Below are 21,428 nucleotides of genomic sequence, written 5' to 3'. Positions count from 1 at the left end.
TGTATATTCTAAAATGCAAATTCCATTCGTTCACTAAACAGAGATTTACTGAGTACCAAACATGAGTCATCACTAAAGCTATATGAAGTTCATCTTTCTTAGCTCACAGTCTGTAGGTTGGATAGGCAATGATAATATAGTCCACCAACTAGGCTACAAAAAATAGGAAACAATTTACCTTAAAGTAGTATTTAACAGAAACGCAGAGCACAAGAAAATAAATACTTTAATAGTACAATAAATGCAAAGTATAGTATAAAAAAAAGAGAGGGGGAAGAGAAAACAGCCCCTCTCTATTTTTCTATGAATTGTGGTCATAATTTAGAATTATAAGAACAATAAATATTTCCAAACCTCACGTCTACTGTATTATTTGTTTCATGGTCAAACACTTCAAAGGCGTCTTTGATCTTCTTATGAAATTCTGCCACTATTGCCTCTGCAAAATAAAAAATAAACAAAATTTCCTTAATTATTAATTCAAAACAAAATCTCAGTAATCTAACTAGAATTTTTTGCGGTTTTTCTTTGTTTGTTTTGTCTGACCATCCATCTGTCTGTTTTTAGACAAGGTCTCACTATCGCAATATGTGGACCAAGCTGTCTTTCAACTTCCTCAATGCTGAGACTTCAGGTATGTGCTATCATGCCTGGCTAAAGTAGAAAGCTAAATAAGGAAGAACCTGAAGAGCCATTCTTGGTTTCCTCTATAAATTATATGTCACATTAACTCCCTCTGGAAATGCCAAAGAATAGCCCTGACAAAAGCAAGTTAAAGAAGGAAGGGGTTATTCTGGTGCACTGCCTCACGTTGAGTAAGTCATGGCACCAAACTTTTTTCTAGGGTTTAATAGTAAAATTACTTCAATTTTCATCTTGTGTGTGTATGTGTGTGTTGTGTGTGTGCGTGTGCATGTGAGTATGTATGTACACATGCCCACACCAGATGTAGAGCTTCTTGATTCAGATAGATTAGCTAGCCATACCCCAGAACCTGCCTGTCTCTACTCCCCCGCCCCACTTCTGAAGTTATAGATGTGCCTTGCTTCCCCTGGCTTTATGTGTTTGCTGGGGATTCAAATCCAGGTGCTCTTGTTTGTACCATCTCTTGTCAGTTCAGTAACTGAGCCATGTCCCTACTGAACAATCTCTGCAGGCCATAATTTTTTTCTTAGATACACAGAGTACATACTCCTAAAAGGCACCACCCAGATCTCAACAGGAGACCTTCCAGCCTACCCTCAATCTAACGTAGTTTGGGTGCCATCCTAGTTCAACACTCAAGTCAACAAACACCATCTGATGGAGGAGGGTCATCTGTCTATCTGTTGCTTTCATTGGTTAATTAATAAAGAAAACTGCTTGGCCTGATAGGTTAGAACATAGGTGGGGGGATAGACAGAACAGAATGCTGGGAAGAAGAGAAGTGAAGCAGACGCTATAGCTCTCCTCTCCAATGGATGCAGGTTAAGAATCTTCCTGGTAAACCACCACCTCGTGGTGCTACACAGATTAATAGAAATGGGTTAATCAAGATGTGAGAGTTAGCCAATAAGAGGCTAGAGCAAATGGGCCAAGCAGTGTTTAAAAGAATACAGTTTCTGTGTAATTATTTCTGGGCATAAACTAGCCAGGCAGCTGGGAGCCGGGCGGGATGAAAAGCAGGCCTGCCTGCAGCTCCTACTACAACCATCTACTTGTTAGGTCTGCTCATCACCTTTGTTCTGCTCTTGAAAAAGGTTGAAGGTGGGTGAGAGGCATATAAACCCACCTGTGCATCCTTCAAAGCCCTTTAAACAAGTGTGGGATTGAAGTTCACTTACATGAAACAGTGAAGTAGTCAACAAGCATTACTGACAATGTGTTACATTCCAGACACTTCCAAGGTCAGAACAAGAATCCACACAGACAAAAGTTCTGCCTCACAGCTGCTTTTATTGGGAAGATATATAAATGCCTACATATTTGCTGACACGTAGGTTGCATGACCTTGAACAGAGAAAAAAAAGAGTAAGCGATGTAAAGAGTCCCACCTTAGGGAAAAGGTGACAGGGACACAACTGTCAGGCAGGAAGAGCCCATCTGTAAACATCTCCAGAAAGATGTCAGACAGAGGAAACAGAAAGTGCAGAACAGCAGCCCAAAAATCAGACAGTGTGAGTTGTTGTGTGGGAAGCTGAATCCATTAAGGATTTTGAACTTTCCTCTGAATGCAACGAGAAATCACTGGAAGGTTCTAGACACTATGGTGACCTGATCGATCCTCTTTACACCTTTGTCACTGCGTTGAGAAAACACTGGAAAGGTCACAGAGACCAGGGCAGACACTGATTCAGGATCTCTTCAGAGCCGGGCGGTGGTGGCGCACGCCTTTAATCCCCAGCACTCGGGAGGCAGAGGCAGGCAGATCTCTGTGAGTTCGAGACCAGCCTGGTCTACAAGAGCTAGTTCCAGGACAGGCTCCAAAACCACAGAGAAACCCTGTCTCGAAAAACAAAAAAAAAAAAAAAACAAAAAAGGATCTCTTCAGATACGGTAAATGGTTGTCTTAGTCGGGGTTTCTACTGCTGTGACTCTTACAAAGGAAAACATTTAGATGGGGCCGGCTTACAGTTTCAGAGGTTCCATCCATTGTCATCATGGCGAGAAGCACGGCAACATGTAGGCAGACATGGTGCTGGAGGAGCTGAGAGTCCTATATCTGATCCACAGGAAGCAGAAGGAGTTGGACACACTAGGCCTACCTTGAGCATGTAAGATCTCAAAGCCCACCTCCACAGTGACACACTTCCTCCAACAAATCTACACCTCCTAGTAGTGCCACTCCTTATAGGGCAAGCCTTCAAATACACAGGTCAATGGGGGCCATGCCCATTCAAACCACCACAGTGGCTGAGACCATAAGAGAACCACAGACATAGAAAGAAATGATAGGATTCTGGTTACGATCACTAAGACGTGCTGACAGATTTGGGGGTGGGGGGGCAAGACTGACTTCAAAGTGCTTAAATGAGTAAAAGAAGGGGTAACTAGAGATACAGCTTAGTGATGGAGTACAAATGAGAGGCTACCAGTCTCGCCAGAAAAGGGGGTCATTATCAAGTCTCAAATTTTTACACTGATACAGCCATGTAATCAAGTCTCGAAGTTTGGGAAGCAATATGTACAAGAAGATTCCCAGAAAGGAAGAGAAAGATAAAGTATGAGCATAGTTCACCACAAAGATAAAACCACCAAATACAGAAAGAGACCTCACACCTGCCCCCATCTTAGGTAGAGGCCACAGGAAGAAATAATAATTTAAAAGTTAAAAGAAAAACAGGGAAAATTTTATCACTCATTGTCTATTCTAATACAGTCACTAATCATTTTCTGTATTATACAGGCCATCTCAGCACTGCCATTCATTCATTCATGAAGCACCTACTGAGAGCCATAGCGCCAAATACCTTGTTCGTAGACCTGAAGAAACCAAGGTTCACTGAGGCTCAGCAACTTGCCCAAGAGTTTATTAAGAGGCAGAGTCGGATGAAACCCAGATCTGCCCCACTGAATCCTGTTCTTCCCTAAATCTCTCTCCATCTGACTATTAGTATTCACAACATAAGAACTATAACCTGCAGTTCCTTCCTTTAAATGTTCTTTTCCAGAGTACAGCATAATCTTCCATCTTTAGCAGCACCACAGGAACACAACAGAATTTATTGACATGATTAAATTTTACTATAGCATGGCAATGAAAAGCTTCATTACTTAGATTTACACTTCTCTGATTACATGTGAATCTCAGTAATAGTGCATGTGTTTGTTTGCCACCTGTTTTCAGTTACGACTCGTCAGCTCCTGTTCTCTACCCAACCCTACCAGGGTCTTCTACTATCACTTAACCATTCGTGTGAGCTCCTTGGAAAGCAAAGACTTAGCGCCTGCCAAAAGCACTGCCAGCAACTTTCAAGGTCAGTTCTTTAACTTGGTTTTGTAAAATGAGAGCAGAAGCTCTTGCTGGCCATCAAAACCATCCAATACCCGCAGCAGGACAAAGGATAAGGGAGAGCTTAAATTAGCTAAAATCACCTAAAAATCTTCCAGAATTAGTTACTTGATATTGTCCCGTGATCTTTCACTCAAAGATAACATGTAAGTATTCTTCTGTCTCAAAAGATATTTCATTTTACATCTTTGTGATTGCTTGGTATTTAGAGATCTTTACCAAAATTAATTCAACCAGCTCTGCAATTGTGGACATTGAGATTATTTTCATCAGTGAACAATCTTATCCAGTTCATTTTTGTGCAATGTCATCTATCTCACTGCAATTCAATGGTGGAGGAGACTGGGGAGGTGGCTCAGTAGTAAAGTGCTCACTGAAAAGCATGAGGACCCGAGTTCAATCCCCAACACCCACATAAAACAGCGTGTAATCTCAAGTCTGTAGGGCTTGCTCACCAGCAGTCTAGCCACATCAGTAAGCGCCAAGCTCAAAAGTATACAATGGACAGCAATTGAGGAAGACATCTGACGTTGGCTTCTACACACAAACACACGCTCATGCATTCACACACATATGAGTACACACACACTCACAAATGTGCGTGCACATGCACAGAAAGAAGATGGTTGAAGTTATCCAGAATATAAAAAGGGTGTTGTTGTTATTGAAACAAAGTCTCAACATATGCCAGGCTAATCTCAAACTGACTATACAGCAGTGGATGACCTTGAACTTTTGGCCCTCTTTCCACCACCTCCTGAGTACAGGGAGTACATGCAAGTGCCACCACACCCGGTTTATGCAGTATAGGTATCAAGGATCTAAGTCACCACTCACAAAAGCTAGTAAAGTACCAACTGACCTACATCCCTAACCCCAGGGAAGCTCTTATTAGTCAGAACCATCAGAAATCAGAGAACCCACAGTTACCCACTCTGGCAAGGAATTCAGGGAACTCCTGGGGAAATAAATTGATTTTCCAGAAGCCCAAAGCTGGCGTTCATTTTAATATACAACCAGTGGGGACTGAGGGGCTGGTGGCTCTACAAGACCGTAACAAACACTCATAGCTGGACAGTGGTAGCTCATGTCTATAATCCCAGTACTCGGGAAGCAGAGGCAGGCAGATGGATCTCTGTGAGTTCAAGGCCAGTCTGGTTTACAGGGCAAGTTCCAGGAGAGGCTCCAAAGTTACAGAGAAACCCTGTATCGAAAAACCTCCCCCCAAAATAGTAATAATAATAACAAGTTTCTTTTTATTAAGTGTGTGGGCATGTGCACTTCTGAGTACAAGTGACCTCAGGTACAGAAAAGGGTCTCTAATCCCCTGGAGCTAGATTTACAGGTAGCTATGAACTATCCAAGGTGGATGCTGAGAATCAAATTGGGTTCTCTGAAAGAGCAACAAATGCTCTTTGTTACCTGAGCGATCTTTCCAGACCAGAAAGTAAATTGGGGGAAAAAAAAGAGTAAAATCCTTTTTAATATTTTAGATGTTGTAGCAGGTAGGGAAAATTCTGAATTCAAGGCCACTCTCAACTACACTGTGAGACCCTGTTTCAAAAACCAAGGAAGGCTGGCACGTGAGTAAAGATGAAAGTCTGACAACCCGAGTTCAGTCTCTGGGACCCATGTGAACAGAGGAAGGAGAGAACTGCCTCCCTGGAGCCTCTCCACATGCACCATACACACCTCCCACAACAAGGAGGATGAGGATGATAATGAACTAAAAACAAGGGGATGTAGCTCAGAAGAAATAGGCTTGCCTAGCATATGCAAGGAGATAAACAAAAGTCTATCTTCAGCACTCACAAAAGAAGGGTATCACGCTGATTATTAATGTCCAAAAGCTCTTCTAGTTATTATTCTAGCATATTACACAATATTATTTTCCATGCTTAGCTCTGAGTGACAAACCATTCATGGCCCAAAGGTCATCACCTTAAACGTTTTCATTCTCCTATGGCTCAGCTATCTCAGGGACTCAAGACTCACTTCCTGCCTTTTGCCTTCCCATCCTACTCAAATAATCACTAGCTATATTCTGCTCCCCAATGCTCCTCGTAGCCTCCTACTCATAGCTTGTCTTTTCCAATTTTTTTAATCAAGAAACTTTCAAACATACAGAAAAGTTGAAAGCTTAGTAGTAGTTGCCCTGTGCCCACCACCTAGATTGAAATATTGTTAAGACTGCCATTCTTTCCTGTCCTCCCTCCATCTCTAAGTAATTGCAGGCACAGTGGTACTTTACCCCCGAAAACTTCAACATGCATCTCCTAAAAATAAGGACAATCTCCTATATAATCTCAACACTATTTTAATATCCTTAAAAAATAACCAAATTCACTAAAATCATCTAGTGTCTATTCCATATTCAAACATCTCCATCTGTCCCAAATGTCTTTGCTACTTTCTTCAATCTAAAATTGTATAAAGTTTATGTACTCTGTTTAACGTGTGTGTATTATTTTCAACGGTCCCTATTGTTCCCTACTCCCCTCCACACCTATGAAACGAGCTTCTTGGCGAGACTGTGCTATACACTAGTTTATGTAAAAGTCCCCTATAATCTGGACTTGACTGATAGCTTCCCTTTCAATTTCTGATCCATTAAAGTCTATGCCTTCAGGGAATGCCACCTACCAAGTCTCTTTGTGGTCAGATTCCTGATAAAGTAATCTCTTTCTTCCGCTCTTCCTCCTCTCCCCTCCAAATTCACCATTCAGACTCATCAGTTTACAGGGCATGTGCAGAGTTCTATTTCACAATGAACGGATTCTTAATCTATTTACTAAACGTCTTTGAATTGGTCTCCTGCCCGTCCATCTGTAATGCCCCCATCTAGGTTTAGGGGCCCACCACCTCTGAACACCTCCTTTCCTATTCCAATCCTCAAACAATACTCACATTTTGCTTGGGTGTTTTTTTTCTATTAATTTTTTTCTTTATTTGTTTATGTGGTAAGGGAACTAGAATCTGGACCTTAAGCAAGATAGGTAAGCATTCTACCACTGAGCTATAGCCCAAGGCTAGGATGATCTTTCTGAAATGGAAGTTTAATTCTGTGACTTTGAGCTCTCCAACCCTTCAGTGGTCCTCACAGGCCACTCCAAGTAACCGCAAGCCTTCTTAGCTGGACACATGAAGGCCTTTATGAACTAGGCCCCAGCCTGTCTCCAGAAAATATGTTTATTTTTATTTTAAATTTGAGACAGAATCTCTATGAAGTCCAGGCTGCCCTCAGAGTGGTTATGCAACCCAGGATAGCCTCTTGTTTCAGTTTTCCACATGCTGGGATTACACATATGTGCCACCATGCCTACATTTCCAAATATATTTTTTAAACTCTTACAATTTAACATGAAAACATCCTTATTTTAAAATGGGGAATGTACTTAATTAAATATTTCTTTAAAAAAATACAGATAACTAATCATAACACGAGTGGCTGCTCTGTTAGTCATGAGGGAAATGCTAATCAGAGGCATAATGAAATGGTACCTCACGTGCATTAGGATGCCTATTGTCAAAAAAAAAAAAAATGGAAATACCAGGTCACTATGTCTGAGTGCCTGTCTCCTCTAAAACTCAGGCTAGGATTCAACTGCTACTGGAACAGTACTAAGAGTCAGGACCTTTACGAGGTGACCAAGCCACCTGGCCTGAGCTCTCTCAATTGATTTAATGTACTTACTTCAGAAACTGAGTGAAGTCAGCCTCCAGAGTGCCTTGTTTTATGTCACCTGACACAAAGAGCCATTGAGAAGAGGAAACTTCAGTCAAGAAAATGCCCCCACCAGACTGACAGGTGGGCCGTGCCACATCTGGGCTGGTGGTCCTAGACGCTGTAAGGAAGCAAGCTCAGGAGCCATGAGGAACAAACGGAATTGCCCTCTGGATTCTGCCTTGAGTTCCTTCCCTGACTTTCCCTCATGATGGATGTGATCGAGTCATGTCAGCTGAAATAAACCCTTTCCTCCCCAAGCTGCTTTTGGTGATGGTGCTCTATCTATCACAGCACTAGAAACCCTAAGGCAGAATTAGTACCAGGGGTACAGTCAGGCCGTATTGCTGAGACAGGCCTGACCCCATGGTGTTCTGGGGAGGACTGGGATGGCATTTGGACTTTGTGCTTGAAAGCCACTGAGTCCTCAGAATTCAGTAGGCTGTTCTGTAAGAATTTAGGAGACAATGCTGAGAGCGGTGAGAATAGTGTATGCCCGTCTTTTGAGAAGCTCCAGAGTGAGGTTCTGTTGGTGTTTGCTTAGTTTCGGTTGTTTTTTAGTTTGTTTTGTTTGTTTTTTGAAACAGGGTTTCTGTGTAGCCCTCACTGTCTTAGATGGCTCTGTAGACCAGGTTAGCCTCTGCCTCCTGAGTGCTGGGATTAAAGCCTTGTGCCACTACACACTCAATTCAGAGGGAAGTTTTAAGAGTCCCTTAAAAATGTTTTTTTTTTGGCGGGGGGGACAGCAATGATCACGCACACCTATAATCCCGGCACTCGGAAGGCAGAGACAGGCGGATCTCTGTGAGTTTAAGGCCAGCCTGGTTTACAGAGAACCCTGTCTTGAAAAACAAAACAAAATCCATGTTTGGGCCATTTTATATTTTTAATTAAGAACCACTAAAGTGAAATCTCTTTTCTAGGACAATTGATACTGGTTAGCTGGGGCTGAGAAATTAGCAATGGTACAAGGAAACATCATCTGAGACAAAGTCTGGGAAGTCTTTCTACAGGGCCAGCACACAGATGCTGTGGTCCAGAGCAGGTAGGTCAAGGCTCTACCTTTGTTGGTAGCCAAACTTATCAATGTGTAAGAGTCTTTCAAATGGTTTCTAGTTTTTAAATGCATGAAGTTGTCAGGAGTGGTGGCTCACGCTTTTAATCCCAGCCTTTGGGAGGCAGAGGCAGGTTGACCTCTGAGTTCAAGGCCAGCCTGGTCTATAGAGCAAGAACCAGGACCACCGGGGCTATGCACAGAAACCTTGTCTCAAAAAAAAAAAAAAGACATGAAGAAGGTGCCACTGGTAAGGTGGAATCCCAATCAATCACAGTCGAGAGGCTTTTGCATGTTAATATTAACATGCCAACTTAAGGACAAGGGAAGGGAAATATTGAAAGGGGATGGATTTTTTTGTCAAGTGACCAAAGGCTCAATTGTGTTGGCTAGTTTTATGTCAACTTGACACAAACTGAGTTATTTGTGAAGCAGGAACTTCAACTGAGAAAATGCGCCCCACCATTTTCTTGTTGGATGATTAAAGAAAGAGAGCCCAGACTACTATAGGTGGTGTCATCCCTGGGCTGGTGGTCCTAGAGTCTATAAGAAAGCAGGCTGAGCAAACCTGTAAGGCAAACCTGTAAGTAGCACCCCTCCATGGCCTCTGCATCATCTCCTGCCTCCAGGGTCCTGGCCTGTTTGAGTTCCTGCCCTGATTTCCCTTCGTGACGGACTGTGACTGGGATATGTAAGGTGAAATAAAATCTTTCCTCCCCAAGTTGCTTTTGATCACGATCTTTAATATCACAGCAGTAGTGACCCTAAGACAGCCTCCTTCTCTTAGCTTCTTTCTTCCTCCTCCTTCCCTCTGGCTATCCATCATGGACTGCACAGCAAGAAGGTTCTTGTCGCGTGCTGGTCATTTGATCTTAAACTTCCCAATCCCTAGAACTTTCAGGAAATAAACCCCAGTTCTCTACAATGTCACCAATATTTGTTATAGGAGCACAGACAAACAACGCGGAGAATGAAGAAACCTTGTGAATTGCCTCTGGGACTATAAAATGGCACAGATGCTATTTTAAAAAAAACAATATGGCAACTCCTCAAAAATTTAAACATTTCATTTCTATTGCTCCAACAATTCTGACTCAAAATTAGACAGCAGCAATCTAAGTACTCATAGTCAAATGGATAACAAAATGTGGTATACATATACAATAAAATATTACTTAGTGTTAAAAAGAAGGGAACTTTGAACCTTAAAGTCCTTTACACTTAATGATAAGTTAGACACAAAAGGACAATACTGTATGACTTGACTTGTATGAGGTCTGTCAGCCTGCTGAAGACAGAAGGCATAACAGGAATTGCCAGGAGCTGGAAAAGGAAGAAATGGGGATTCAGTGTGGGATGAGGAAACGGTTCTGGAATAGACAGTGGGGGATGACGCATTATGAATGCATTTAAAACCACTGAACTGTACACTGAGGAATGGGTGAGACAGCTTGAAAAGGGCCTAATTTAAATAAAGGCTTAAAAGAATTAACCATTGTGATTTTCTAAAGGTCCTACGCTTGTATATACTTGTGAATATACAAAAAATATCTGAATTAAGCACTTCAAGAGGTGAACTGAATAAAAGATAGACTACACCTTAGTAAAAGTGTTATTTAAAGGAGATGGGAAGATACCTCATAATTCTTTGATTCGCAGAGAATACAAATATATATAAGAAAGCATTTCTATTATTCTAATAACTAGAGTATGCTTTATACAGACAAAAAACTGAATGATTAAGAATAGAAATGCTAAGTACTTGATGCAAATTTTCTTCTAGAAAAATCCCAGCAATACATTCACATTTAAATTATAGCAATCCATTTTATTGTGGCAATATACATACTGGCAAGCATTAAATTCATGTATCCTTGAAAAAAGCATTTTCTTTGGCAACATTGTAACAGTTCAAGGGTAAATTTTCAGACATTTATTTCCCCTCCAAATGATTCCAATATAAAATTGTTTGCTTAAAATTCTGAAGTGAAATAATGTTTACTTTAAAAAATTACTACTAGCCCAAAGCTTCCCAACTCTAGGATAAGTTCCTTTCTCCATAGTTATTTAATGATTGATCAGAAGGTCTGTATGCATGACTAGTTTAATGGTAGAATTCATTTTCAGAAACATTAATATAGTTCATCAGGTAAAGATACTTCTGGCCAAGTTTGACAACCTGCTCACAGAACCTTCATGAAAGAACTAACTCTAGGGGCTTGAGAGATGACTCAGAGGTTTAGAACACTGGCTGCTCTTCCAGAGGACCTGGGTTCAATTCCCAGCACCCATGTGACAGCTCACAACTGTCTGTAACTCCAGTTTCAGGGGATCTGACACATTCATATCAAAGTACATAAAATAAAATGAAATAAATTATTTGAAAAAAAGTAACTCCAGCAAGTTGTCCTTTAACCTCTATGTGCCCCACTCCCCAAATAAATAAATAAATGCAAAATGCATTAGTATAGGATAGAGTTAAGTATTCTAATTACTAGCCTAAACATGCTGCCTTCATCTCATGCCCTTCTATCTGTTAGCAATTTCCATGAAGCTAAGAATACTAACCATGGGTAAAAAAAAATCTATAGAACAGCCTAACAAGGGGGCTGGAGAGAGGTTCAGTGGTTGAGGAAACGTACGGCTTTTACAGCAGACCTGAGTTCAATTCCTGTACCCACATCAGATGGCTCACAACCAGCTATAACTTCAGCTTCTCTGGCACTTTCACTCACGCCACACACACATACATGCACACACACGCACACAAACACACACACACTCACACATTAGTTAATTAATTAAAAATAAGGAAGTAGGGGCTAAAGAGACAACCAAGGGTTAAGAACGCTTGCTATTCTACCAAAGGACCCGAGTTCAGTTCTCAGCACCCATGTCAGGTAACTAACAACTTCCTGTAACTCCAGTTGGCTTCCAAAAGCACTCATACAAGTGTGGCATATGCTTGAGAAGACATACACATAAATAAAAATAAATCACTTAAAAATAAGTCAGTAAGTAAATAATGCAACAGCCTAAGAACGGGTTCTTATCCACTCCATAACTAAGCAGTAGATGGAAAGAAGCGGATCTTTCTAACACGGAGGAGAGACACACACCACACTGCAGTTATGTCCCCACTGTCTACTTATTGTGTACTTGCCATGTGAATATACTTTTGTCATATACCCAAGACCTTTATTTAAGATACAAACACATCTACATATAATGGTGCATACGTGCTATCCCAGCTGGAGACAGAAGAATTGCTTAGGTCCATATGTTAGAAGCTAGCCTAGGCAACATGGCAAGACCCAATGTGTGGGGGGAGGGCGTGCAAACATACGTAACGCAATAATAAAAGGGAATGGAGTGAAGAAGAGTGAACACCACACCTTCACAAACTCTTCCAAAAATCTGAACCGAAGGAAATTCCTCCCCACTCTCTCTGAGTGTTAAAATAAACTTGATATAAGCATTTTTCTTTTTCATTCTTTCTCTTTTCTTAAATGTGAATACTCCATCTGGTCCACGTTGGTCACAAACACCTAGGCTCAAGTGATGCTCCTATCCCATCCTCCAAGTATGAGTATACAAGCCACATAACCACAGCCTAAACATGATAAAAAGAGACACAAACAAACAAACAAGCAAACAAACGAAAAACAGAAAAAGGAAAGCTACAGACCAGTATGTTTTCAAGTCACAAAATCCTTCAAAACCACTAACAAGGGCCTGGAACAGTGGCTCAGTAATTAAGAGCAGTTGCTCTTGCAGAAGAACTCGGTTCGGTTCCTAGAACCAACGCAGTGGCTCACAACCATTTGAAACTCCAATTCCAGAGGATCTATCTCCCTCTCTGGCCTCTACAGACATCAGACACACACATGGCACACAGACATACAAGCAGGTAAAATATCCATTCACATTAATTAATTAATTAATTATTTTATGTGTGCTGGTGTTTTACTTGCATGCATGTCTGTGTCAGAGTGCCAGATCCCCTGGAACAGACAGTTGTGAGCTGCCATGTGGGTGCTGGGAATTGAACCCGGAACTCTGAAAGAGGAGCCAGGGTTTCTAACTGCTGAGCCAATCTCTCCAGCTCCTTAAAATTATTAAAATAATAATAATAAAGAAGAAAAACAGGAAAAAACACATGATCATCTCAATTATATTAAAAACTACCTGACAATATTCAACATCTTTTTATGATTTAAAAAAGAAAACTAGGTTATCTTAGTGTTCTCGAGCACAGTAGGAGCCTTATGAAAACCCTAAAACTGAAATCAGACTTTCCACATTCCCCAGAATTAGTATAGACAGAACTATCTATTGAGTGTCAACCTGGCGCACAAGTTTTTAAGTTTCTTTCTAAGGTTACTCTGATCCAAGTTTACAGCACAGAAGCCAAAAGCAAACAGATTGGGGAATATTGAAGAAACAGCCTGAAATCAGAATATCTTTTTACTTTCTGTTTTATTTTCTCACTATATTGTGCAGGCTGCCCATCAAGTAGCCCCCAGCTCAGTGAACTGAGTGGCTGAGTCTCACAGGCAAGTGACAGCACAGTGCTTTTATAACACCCCAAACCTACTACTAATATTCTGAGCTTCTCTCCTCTTGCTGATATTCTTTTTGTTTTATAATTTTCTAGCTTTCTTTTCTGTATACTTATTTAGTGATGTTCTGGAAAAGATTTAGGAGTAAGAATTGTAAGCCAGGCAGCGGGGGTACATGCCTTTAATCTCAGCACTCAGGAGGCAGAAGCAGGAGGATCTTTGTGAGTTCAAGAACAGCCTGGTTTACGGACTGAGTTCTAACACAGTCAAAGGTACACAAAGAAAATGTAACAAGTCATATGAAAGAATATAACTCCATATGTCATCACCAATTTACAAAAATGGATAATCAACATCTTCTCTTTGGCTAGGGAGCAGATCATTAGTTAAATGTTAAATGTTTGCTTCATGTATACCAGACTCTGGATTTGGTCCCCAGTGCCACAGAGAAGGGGGAAACACACAGATCACACACACATACATACATACACACACACACACACACACACACACATACACACACACCAGTCAAACAGTTCTTTTCAGGCAAAGAGGATGCCTTGGTGGAAAAAAAAAACACTTGTTTCAAAAAGCTTGAACACCTAAATTCAAATCTCACCACCTACATTAGAAGTCCAGGGATGACTATGCTCACAACTGTAACCCCAGCACTGTGAAGGGCCAAGAGAGGAGGATCACTGGGCTTGTTGGATCCAAGGTTCAGTGCAAGACCCTAAGAGAAGACCTATATTTAAGACCCCTTCACAAGGCAGTCTGTTATTGCTTCTCTCTCTCTCTCTCTCTCTCTCTCTCTCTCTCTCTCTGTGTGTGTGTGTGTGTGTGTGTGTGTGTGTGTGTGTGTGTGCACCCACGTGCACACACATGGAGCCCAGAGGGCAATTTCAGCTGTCATTCCTTAAGCACAATCCCTTTTTTCTAGAACAGTCTCTAACTGTCCTGGGATTCAAGAAGCAGGCTAGGCTGGCTGGCCAGTGAGCCCCAGGGATCCGCCTCTCCTTGCCTCCCCCACAGGGCTAGGATGGCAAGCCTGTGCCAAGATGCACAGCTTTTTTTTTAATGTGGTTCCTAGGAACCACACTCTGGTCCCTTCAAGCACTTTACTGACAGCTATCTCCCCAGCCCACAAAGTCTAATTTTAACTTGATTCATTAGTCATGTCAATAAACAATGCCATAATTCATACGTTTGCTCTAGAAATAACCAACTTCTTGCTACAGAAAATGTTTAAAGTATAACTTTACCATATATGAAAACATGATTGGTTGATAATGGAAGTACACCTATTTAATCACTATTATATCTAATTTAATGCCAGAAATATTAAATAAGTTATATAAAATTAAGTAGTAAAACTGTAATGCTTGAGTTTCCAATAAACTCTATGCAGTTTTGCTAAGCTTGAAGGACAATATTAAGAATTATGTATTTATTTTTTGGACAAATGGTATGTTCAACAATGTTTTAGTAAATGTTACTTTATATACAATACCCATTTCCAAAATAAAAACAGAGAGCTGAACCACATGTGAACATATGATGGTCAGATGCTAATACCAGAACCACCAATTAACAAACACAACCACTGCAGCGTAATATAGTTCATTTCTGACTGTTTTATGCATCTTAGAATACTGTTTACTGCCAGAGGCTTATCTATTTTGGTAAAATAAGAATCTTAGTATTTTGGAGCTTGAGAGATGGCTCAATGGTTAAGAGCATTGCCTGCTCTTCCAAAGGTCCTGAGTTCAATTCCCGGCAACCACATGGTGGCTCACAACCACCTGTAAAGAGGTCTGATGCCCTCTTCTGGCCTGCAGACATACAGACAGACAGAATATTGTATACATAATAAATAAATGTTTTTTTTTTTAAAAAAGAATCTTAGTATTTTTAAATGTTAACAGACAGGAACACTGTTCAGTTCCTGCTGCTCTCCATTCCCCATGTATTCTTCTGAGTATTTATCATCTACCAACTCTCACATGTGCATTTTAGAATGATTCTCCTTTGTATTAACTTAAACACTTTTATTCTCTTCTCAAAGCATTTTTTTAAGGATGCTAGCCAAGGGAGGTGGCTCAGTGGTAAAATACTTGTCTAATACAGCAAGGCTTTGGATTTGTTCGCCAGCACCACTAAGAAAGAAAACAGGAAGGGGGAGAGAAAAGGAATGAAACCGCAGCAGAAAAATTAAAAAGCACATAATACAATCTCAGAAAAGAACCAAAAAGCATGAGGAATAGTTCTGTGTTTTGCTCCTTAATGTCCCTTTAATGAGATGTAGCTAGAAGAGAGAATTCCAGCAACATTCAGACAAGCTTGAACTTTTAGCTAGCCACAGTAAAGGAGGCTGGAGTTTATCTAAGAGCAACAAGACAACTGAAGAGTTTATAAACGAGCACCTGTGGATCTCATATGTGGACATTAAAATACAAAGACTCACTGAGGGGCTGGAGAGATGATGGCTCAGCAGCTAAGAGCACAGGACCCAAGTTCAGTTCCCAATTCCCACAACAAGTAGTGCTCAACTGCCTGCGACTGCAGCTCCAAGGGACTGACACCCTCTTCTGGTCACCATGGACACCGGCACATGTGTAGCATTCGTGCACGCATACACAATCATCATCAGTTTTAATGTGCATATACATATTGTTTGGGGCTTTTTGTTTGTTTGCTTGCTTGCTTGCTTTTTGAGACAGAGTCTTACTATGTAGCTCTGGCTGGCCAGAATTCACGATGTAGACCAAGCTGGACTTGAACTCACAGAGATCTGCCTGCCTCTGCCTCTCAAGTACACGGATTAAAGATGTGTGCCAACAGGCCTAGCATGTGTATTTAAAATTTTGTTTCATTATCTTTATTTATGTGTGTGTATGTGTGACTGTGGGAGCCAGGGGAGTTGGAGCTCCCTGGAGCTGGAGTTACAAACAGTGTGAGTTGCCCAACATTGGTGCTGGGAACTGAATTCCTGTCCGCTGCAAGAGCAGTGTGCACTTTTAATGACTAAGCCATCTCTCCAGTCCAATATACATATAATATAAAAAAAAACAATTATTGAGCTGGGGCTGGAAAAATGGCTCAACAGTAAGAGCACTGACTGCTCTTCCAAAGGACCCAGGTTCAATTCCCGGCACCAACATGGCAGCTCACAATAGTCTGTAACTCTGGTTCCAGGGGATCCAACACCCTTACACAGACATACATGCAGGCAAAACACAAATGCACATAAAATTAAATTAAAAAACAACATTTTGCTTGGTGCCAGCACTCGGAAGGCAGAGGCAGGTGGATCTCTGTGAGTCCCATGCCAGCCTGGTCTACAGAGCGAGTTCCAGGACAGTCAAGGTTATACTGTCTCAGAAAAGGAACCTTGTCTCAGAAAACAAATAAGCAAAAAACAAAGAACCACAACAACAAAAAAAAACTATTTCTAGAGCACCTAACTGCTCAAGATAACCGCTGCTGCTCTGAAGTAACTCAACTGGAAGGGGCAAGGCTGAGGACATGAAGGGAGAGGTGATGAATGCACCCCTACTGTGCCCTGTATCCCCCCCGGGATACAGATACACGGGAACTGTGAGCCTGTCTCCCACCCCTGCTCCCATTAGACAGCAAGGTCAGTTAAAGCCGAAGCCTCACCAGCTCATCTAAGCTGTCTCCCTGGCCCGGCACAAAGGGACAGGGTGGCTACTTAAGAGCTCCATGAAGTTTATGGTATGAATGGTTAAGTGTTGAATAACTAAGAGACCCCAGGTTTCTTCATCTTAAATCAAAATCTAAGAAAGAACTCTGCTTGCAAATAACTTCCAAAAAGAAATATTCATTGTGAGAAAGCTAGCCTTAAAGAGGCTCCTGGCCTTGCCACCACCTGCAACAATTCTCAAGGCCAGTCATGTGAGCAACCCAGGAGCTAGTTTTAGCTATCTAGCAGCTCTGCTCCTGGGACAGAGTTCCGGTTCTGTGAGTGTGAGGGACAACTAGGAATCTCTCTCCAGAAGCTTCTTTGGGGGATTCTGATGAGTGGCCTAATTTGGGGAACCATTCCATTAATATAACATTGCATTTACGAAGAAAGCTAGACTGCAAGCAGAAGGACCCCACAGTCAGTGAGCTAACACAGACTAAGGTGACTCGAGGAAGTTATTTCCCCTAAAGACTGCAGACATTTTGCCTTCTCCCCCATGGTAGAATTCAGAGTCGGGGCAGTGTGCGTGCTAGGCGAATGTTCTACCACTAACTTTCATGCTCATCCTAAAATTCTTCTCCTAAATGGAAATAATTCTGTATTCAAAGAATTTTCCCTTTCATTTTCTTTCATTTTCCCCACCTGCTGGCTCCTAACACAATAGAGTGTCTTCAGCAAGCCTCCACTTACTCCACACTCCCCTTCTGCCTTCCCTCATTCTCAAGGCCAGGCTAACTATCTGTCCTCTGGAATTCATTAACTCAAGTGAGTACTTATTAGGCACTGAACACTAAAGATAGTGGAGAATAAAGTAGAAAGACTTGTGTTGCCATTCTACCGGGGGGGGGGGGGACACTAAACAAATTACATAAAGAATTGAATGTGATCAAATCCTTACACTGCAACCAAGTGTTTTACCTCCACTATACATTAAGTCCTTCAATGCCATTAAAAGTTCATCTTTAGTGTATTTAGTAGTATCTGACATAAGAGGAAGAAATAATAAATCATCTAAGAAAGATGCTTATTTAATGAAGGAAGTCCTGGAGAAGACTAGGTGGATGAGATCCTAAATACGAATGGGGAAGTTAGCTGTGAACAGAAGGAACTGATCTTCTACCAGGATGGCTATGGGAGGACAGGGGTAAAGGTATGGCTCTGTGCTACAGTGCTGGCCTAGCACAGTCAAGATTCCTGGCTCCATCCCCATGACTACAAAAACAAAAATAAAGGGACTTCCTACTTTAAGGGATGCAGGAAAGAAAAACAGTCATAAGGTAGGTCTCAAGGCAACAAAGGCTCATCCAAGCCTAACAGCTACCACAAAGCAACACCAGCCCTGGAGTCTTCGACACTAAAGCTGGAGCAGAAGGCTCAAAGGCAGACTTTTCTCCCATTCCCAAAACAAAAGAGGGCTAGCATAGACACCTTCCAGGGCCATGGACACCTCCTACCCTTCCTCTTCTTTTTCTCTTCCCCTTCCTTTTTCTTTCTTCTTCATTCTTTTTGGACATCCAGGATCCAAACACTACTCAAATTTGGAAGGAACCCCCATTGTGAAAAACTCTGTCAGCAAGTGGTGACTGCCTCTTACCAGATAAAACAGATAAGGCAGGCATGCCTTCTCCCAGTGTTCTAGTGGAAACAGAGTAGGCATGTGATCTAGGCTGGGAGCTTAGATATTTTGTGCAGGGTTCTGAGTCTTAATAAGATAATTCTAGCCAGGTGTGGTGGCCCAGATCTTTAATCCCAGCACTTGGAGGGCAGAGGCAGAAGGATCTCTGAGTTCAGTACCAATCTTGTTTGTCTACATAATGAGTTCCAGGCCAGCCAGGGCTACATATTGAGACCTTGTCTCAAAGAGACAGAGAGAGAAAGAGAGAGAGAATTTTAAAATGTAGAGACGAGATTATTTGTGGGGATGATTTCTGGCAGTGGTCCAGGGAAGAGGTTCTGTCCTGGCAGCATACCATCAGCTGGGCCTCCTCTGTTCTCATCCAAGCTGGTTCTGTGTGCCTGCTGGTTCTGTGAGCTCTTTGCTATCTTTCCATAAACTCCTTTCCTTCCACATTAACCAGAATCACTCTTGTCTGACTGATCAACTGTGGGCTCAAGGAAGCTAGAACTCTTGATAGAGCCAACACAGACTGAAGTGTGTAGGGGAGCAGAGCACCACTGGGAATCTGGAGACTGGATTGGTCAATACAATGAGGAAGTCAAGATTTCCAAGTGGCTCACAGAGTTTAACATGAAGGTCAAATGCTGAAAAGGGTTATCTTAGTTAGGACTCCTACTGCTGTGAAGAGACACCATGACCACGGCACCTCTTACCAAGGAAACATTTCAGTGACTGGCTTACAATTGAGAGATTTAGTACATTATCATCCATTATCATTATGGTAGGACATGGCAGCATGCAGGCAGACATGGTGCTAGAGAAGGAACTGAGAGTTCTACACCTTAATCCATAGGCAACAGGAAGTAAACTGTGTCACTGGGCATAGACTGAACATAGGAGACCTCAAAGCCCACCTGTACAATGATACACTTCCTCCAATAAAGCCATATCTCCTCCAAAAAAGCCACACCTCCTAACAGTGCCACTCCCTGGGGGAGACATTTTCTTTCAGCCACCATAAGGATGAACAAAAACTCAGCTCGTTTCTTTGCTCTTGCACCACCTCCCAGGAAACCAAACACAAAAACCATAAAAAGTTTCTACAAAATGCTGAAATGGAAGTCAGGCATGTTTGTGCACACCTTTAATCTCAGCAATCAGGAGGCAGATGCAGGAGGATATCTGTGAGTTTGAGCCCATCCTGGTCAACTTAGAGAGTTCTAGGACGGCCTGATCCACCTAGAGAGACCCTATCTCAAAAAGAAACAGAAATGCTGAAAGGGAGCAGAGGGGAAGTGAAAGTCACAAGTTAAAGAGTCTATGACATGAGCTTGCTGGGCAAAGCTTACATGGCCACTGAAATGACTACTGAAGTCAATCAAAGGGATGAAGGGATTCAGAGTGAGCAGAAAAATTAACAAAGAAATAACAAAGTCTTTGTGCAGAGGAATAAGCTAGAGAGAGACAGTGAAAAGGGGACAAGGAGTGACAGAAGGCACTGAGGTGGTGTAAATATCAACGTTTTCTATCATATGTAGACTCTAGATTTAAACACACATTTACATATATACATACATGTGTAATAGGAAAACAGAAAGGGGACTATTGGAGTAAGGTAAATGGCAAAAAAATAGAAGAGCAAATATGAGCAAAATTCAAAGGTATACATAGAAAAACGTAAACACAAGGAAACCCATGATTTGTAACTATCTGAAATTCTAAAATTAAAATTTTTAAATGAAAGTACAAAAGAAAGAATTTCTATGACAATGACGAGCAATAATTTTGAATTGAATTTGTACTATGAATTGTACTACATAAATGTAATCCCAGAACTGGGAGACTGAGGCAGGATTACAAGTTCCACATTAGCCTATATTACAGAGTAAAAGCCTGGCTCAAAAACAATATTTAAAATATTTTTATTGAAAGTAAAATAACTAACTTGTGTTCTTGAATTAAAGGAGACAGAGGAGGATGAACACCTTTCTTCAAGATGCCCAACAGTGGTCCCCAGAAGAGAATACTAGAGTCAAAATACAGAAATGAGGGGCTGAAGAGGTAGGGTCAGCAGTTAAGAGCACTCACTGGCTCCTCTTCCAGAAGACCAGGGTTCAATTCCCAGCAACCCACATGGTAGCTCACAACTATCTGTAACAGTTCCAGGGGATCCAACACCCTCACACAGACATACATGCAGATGAATCACCAATGAGCATAAAATTAAAAAAAAATAAAGAAGAAATGAGATGGACTTTTTATAAAGCAAGTATTTGTAAAGAAGTTTATTGGTGCTAGAAAACACTCTGAGGGGCCAAAAATTTCATGGCAGTGTTCAGGGTGGGTACAAAAACAGTGATGAATGCCAGCCATGCAGAGAATGGGAGAGAAGGAAAGACAGTGGACCAGGGACAGCCAAGAATAAAATGGAAGTTAAGCATCTTGCTCTTTCCCTTTGAATCCTAGATCTTTAAACATCCCCAACATTTGCCCAGCTCACTTTTATGAACTACTGCTTCCCCCTCTTGAGTTGATGTGATGTCTCCATGGGTGTTAATCTTTGCCAACAAACACTGGGTGGGAAGGAATAAATAACTGGTGTTTTAACATTGGAGGGCTGCAGACTTAAGAGCAGCTGTTCTCAAGGAGCTGGGAAGTAACCACTGCAGAAATCTCACACCTGACTTGATTTGGATATGACAGTCTTGACTTTTGAGCAGATGCTCAAGGGACTACAGGCCATGAAACAGGAAGCTGTGTTTATGCAGCGCTG

The 21,428-nt window shown here is 41.5% G+C and overlaps 1 protein-coding gene across 3 annotated transcripts in view; it reads right to left on the bottom strand.

Moving 5' to 3' along the window:
- Drc8 (dynein regulatory complex subunit 8) overlaps positions 1-21,428 on the bottom strand; it is a 110,989-nt gene that overhangs the window by 78,110 nt on the left and 11,451 nt on the right. For all 3 annotated transcript variants that reach the window (XM_075989281.1, XM_075989282.1, XM_075989280.1), the window contains exon 2: positions 355-439. In XM_075989281.1, the coding sequence (XP_075845396.1) occupies positions 355-439 (85 nt within the window). The remainder of the gene's footprint in view (positions 1-354; positions 440-21,428) is intronic.

Source organism: Microtus pennsylvanicus, chromosome 10, assembly GCF_037038515.1.
Source record: "Microtus pennsylvanicus isolate mMicPen1 chromosome 10, mMicPen1.hap1, whole genome shotgun sequence".
Taxonomy (NCBI): Eukaryota; Metazoa; Chordata; class Mammalia; order Rodentia; family Cricetidae; genus Microtus; species Microtus pennsylvanicus.
This window is presented reverse-complemented; position numbering and strand designations above follow the sequence as displayed.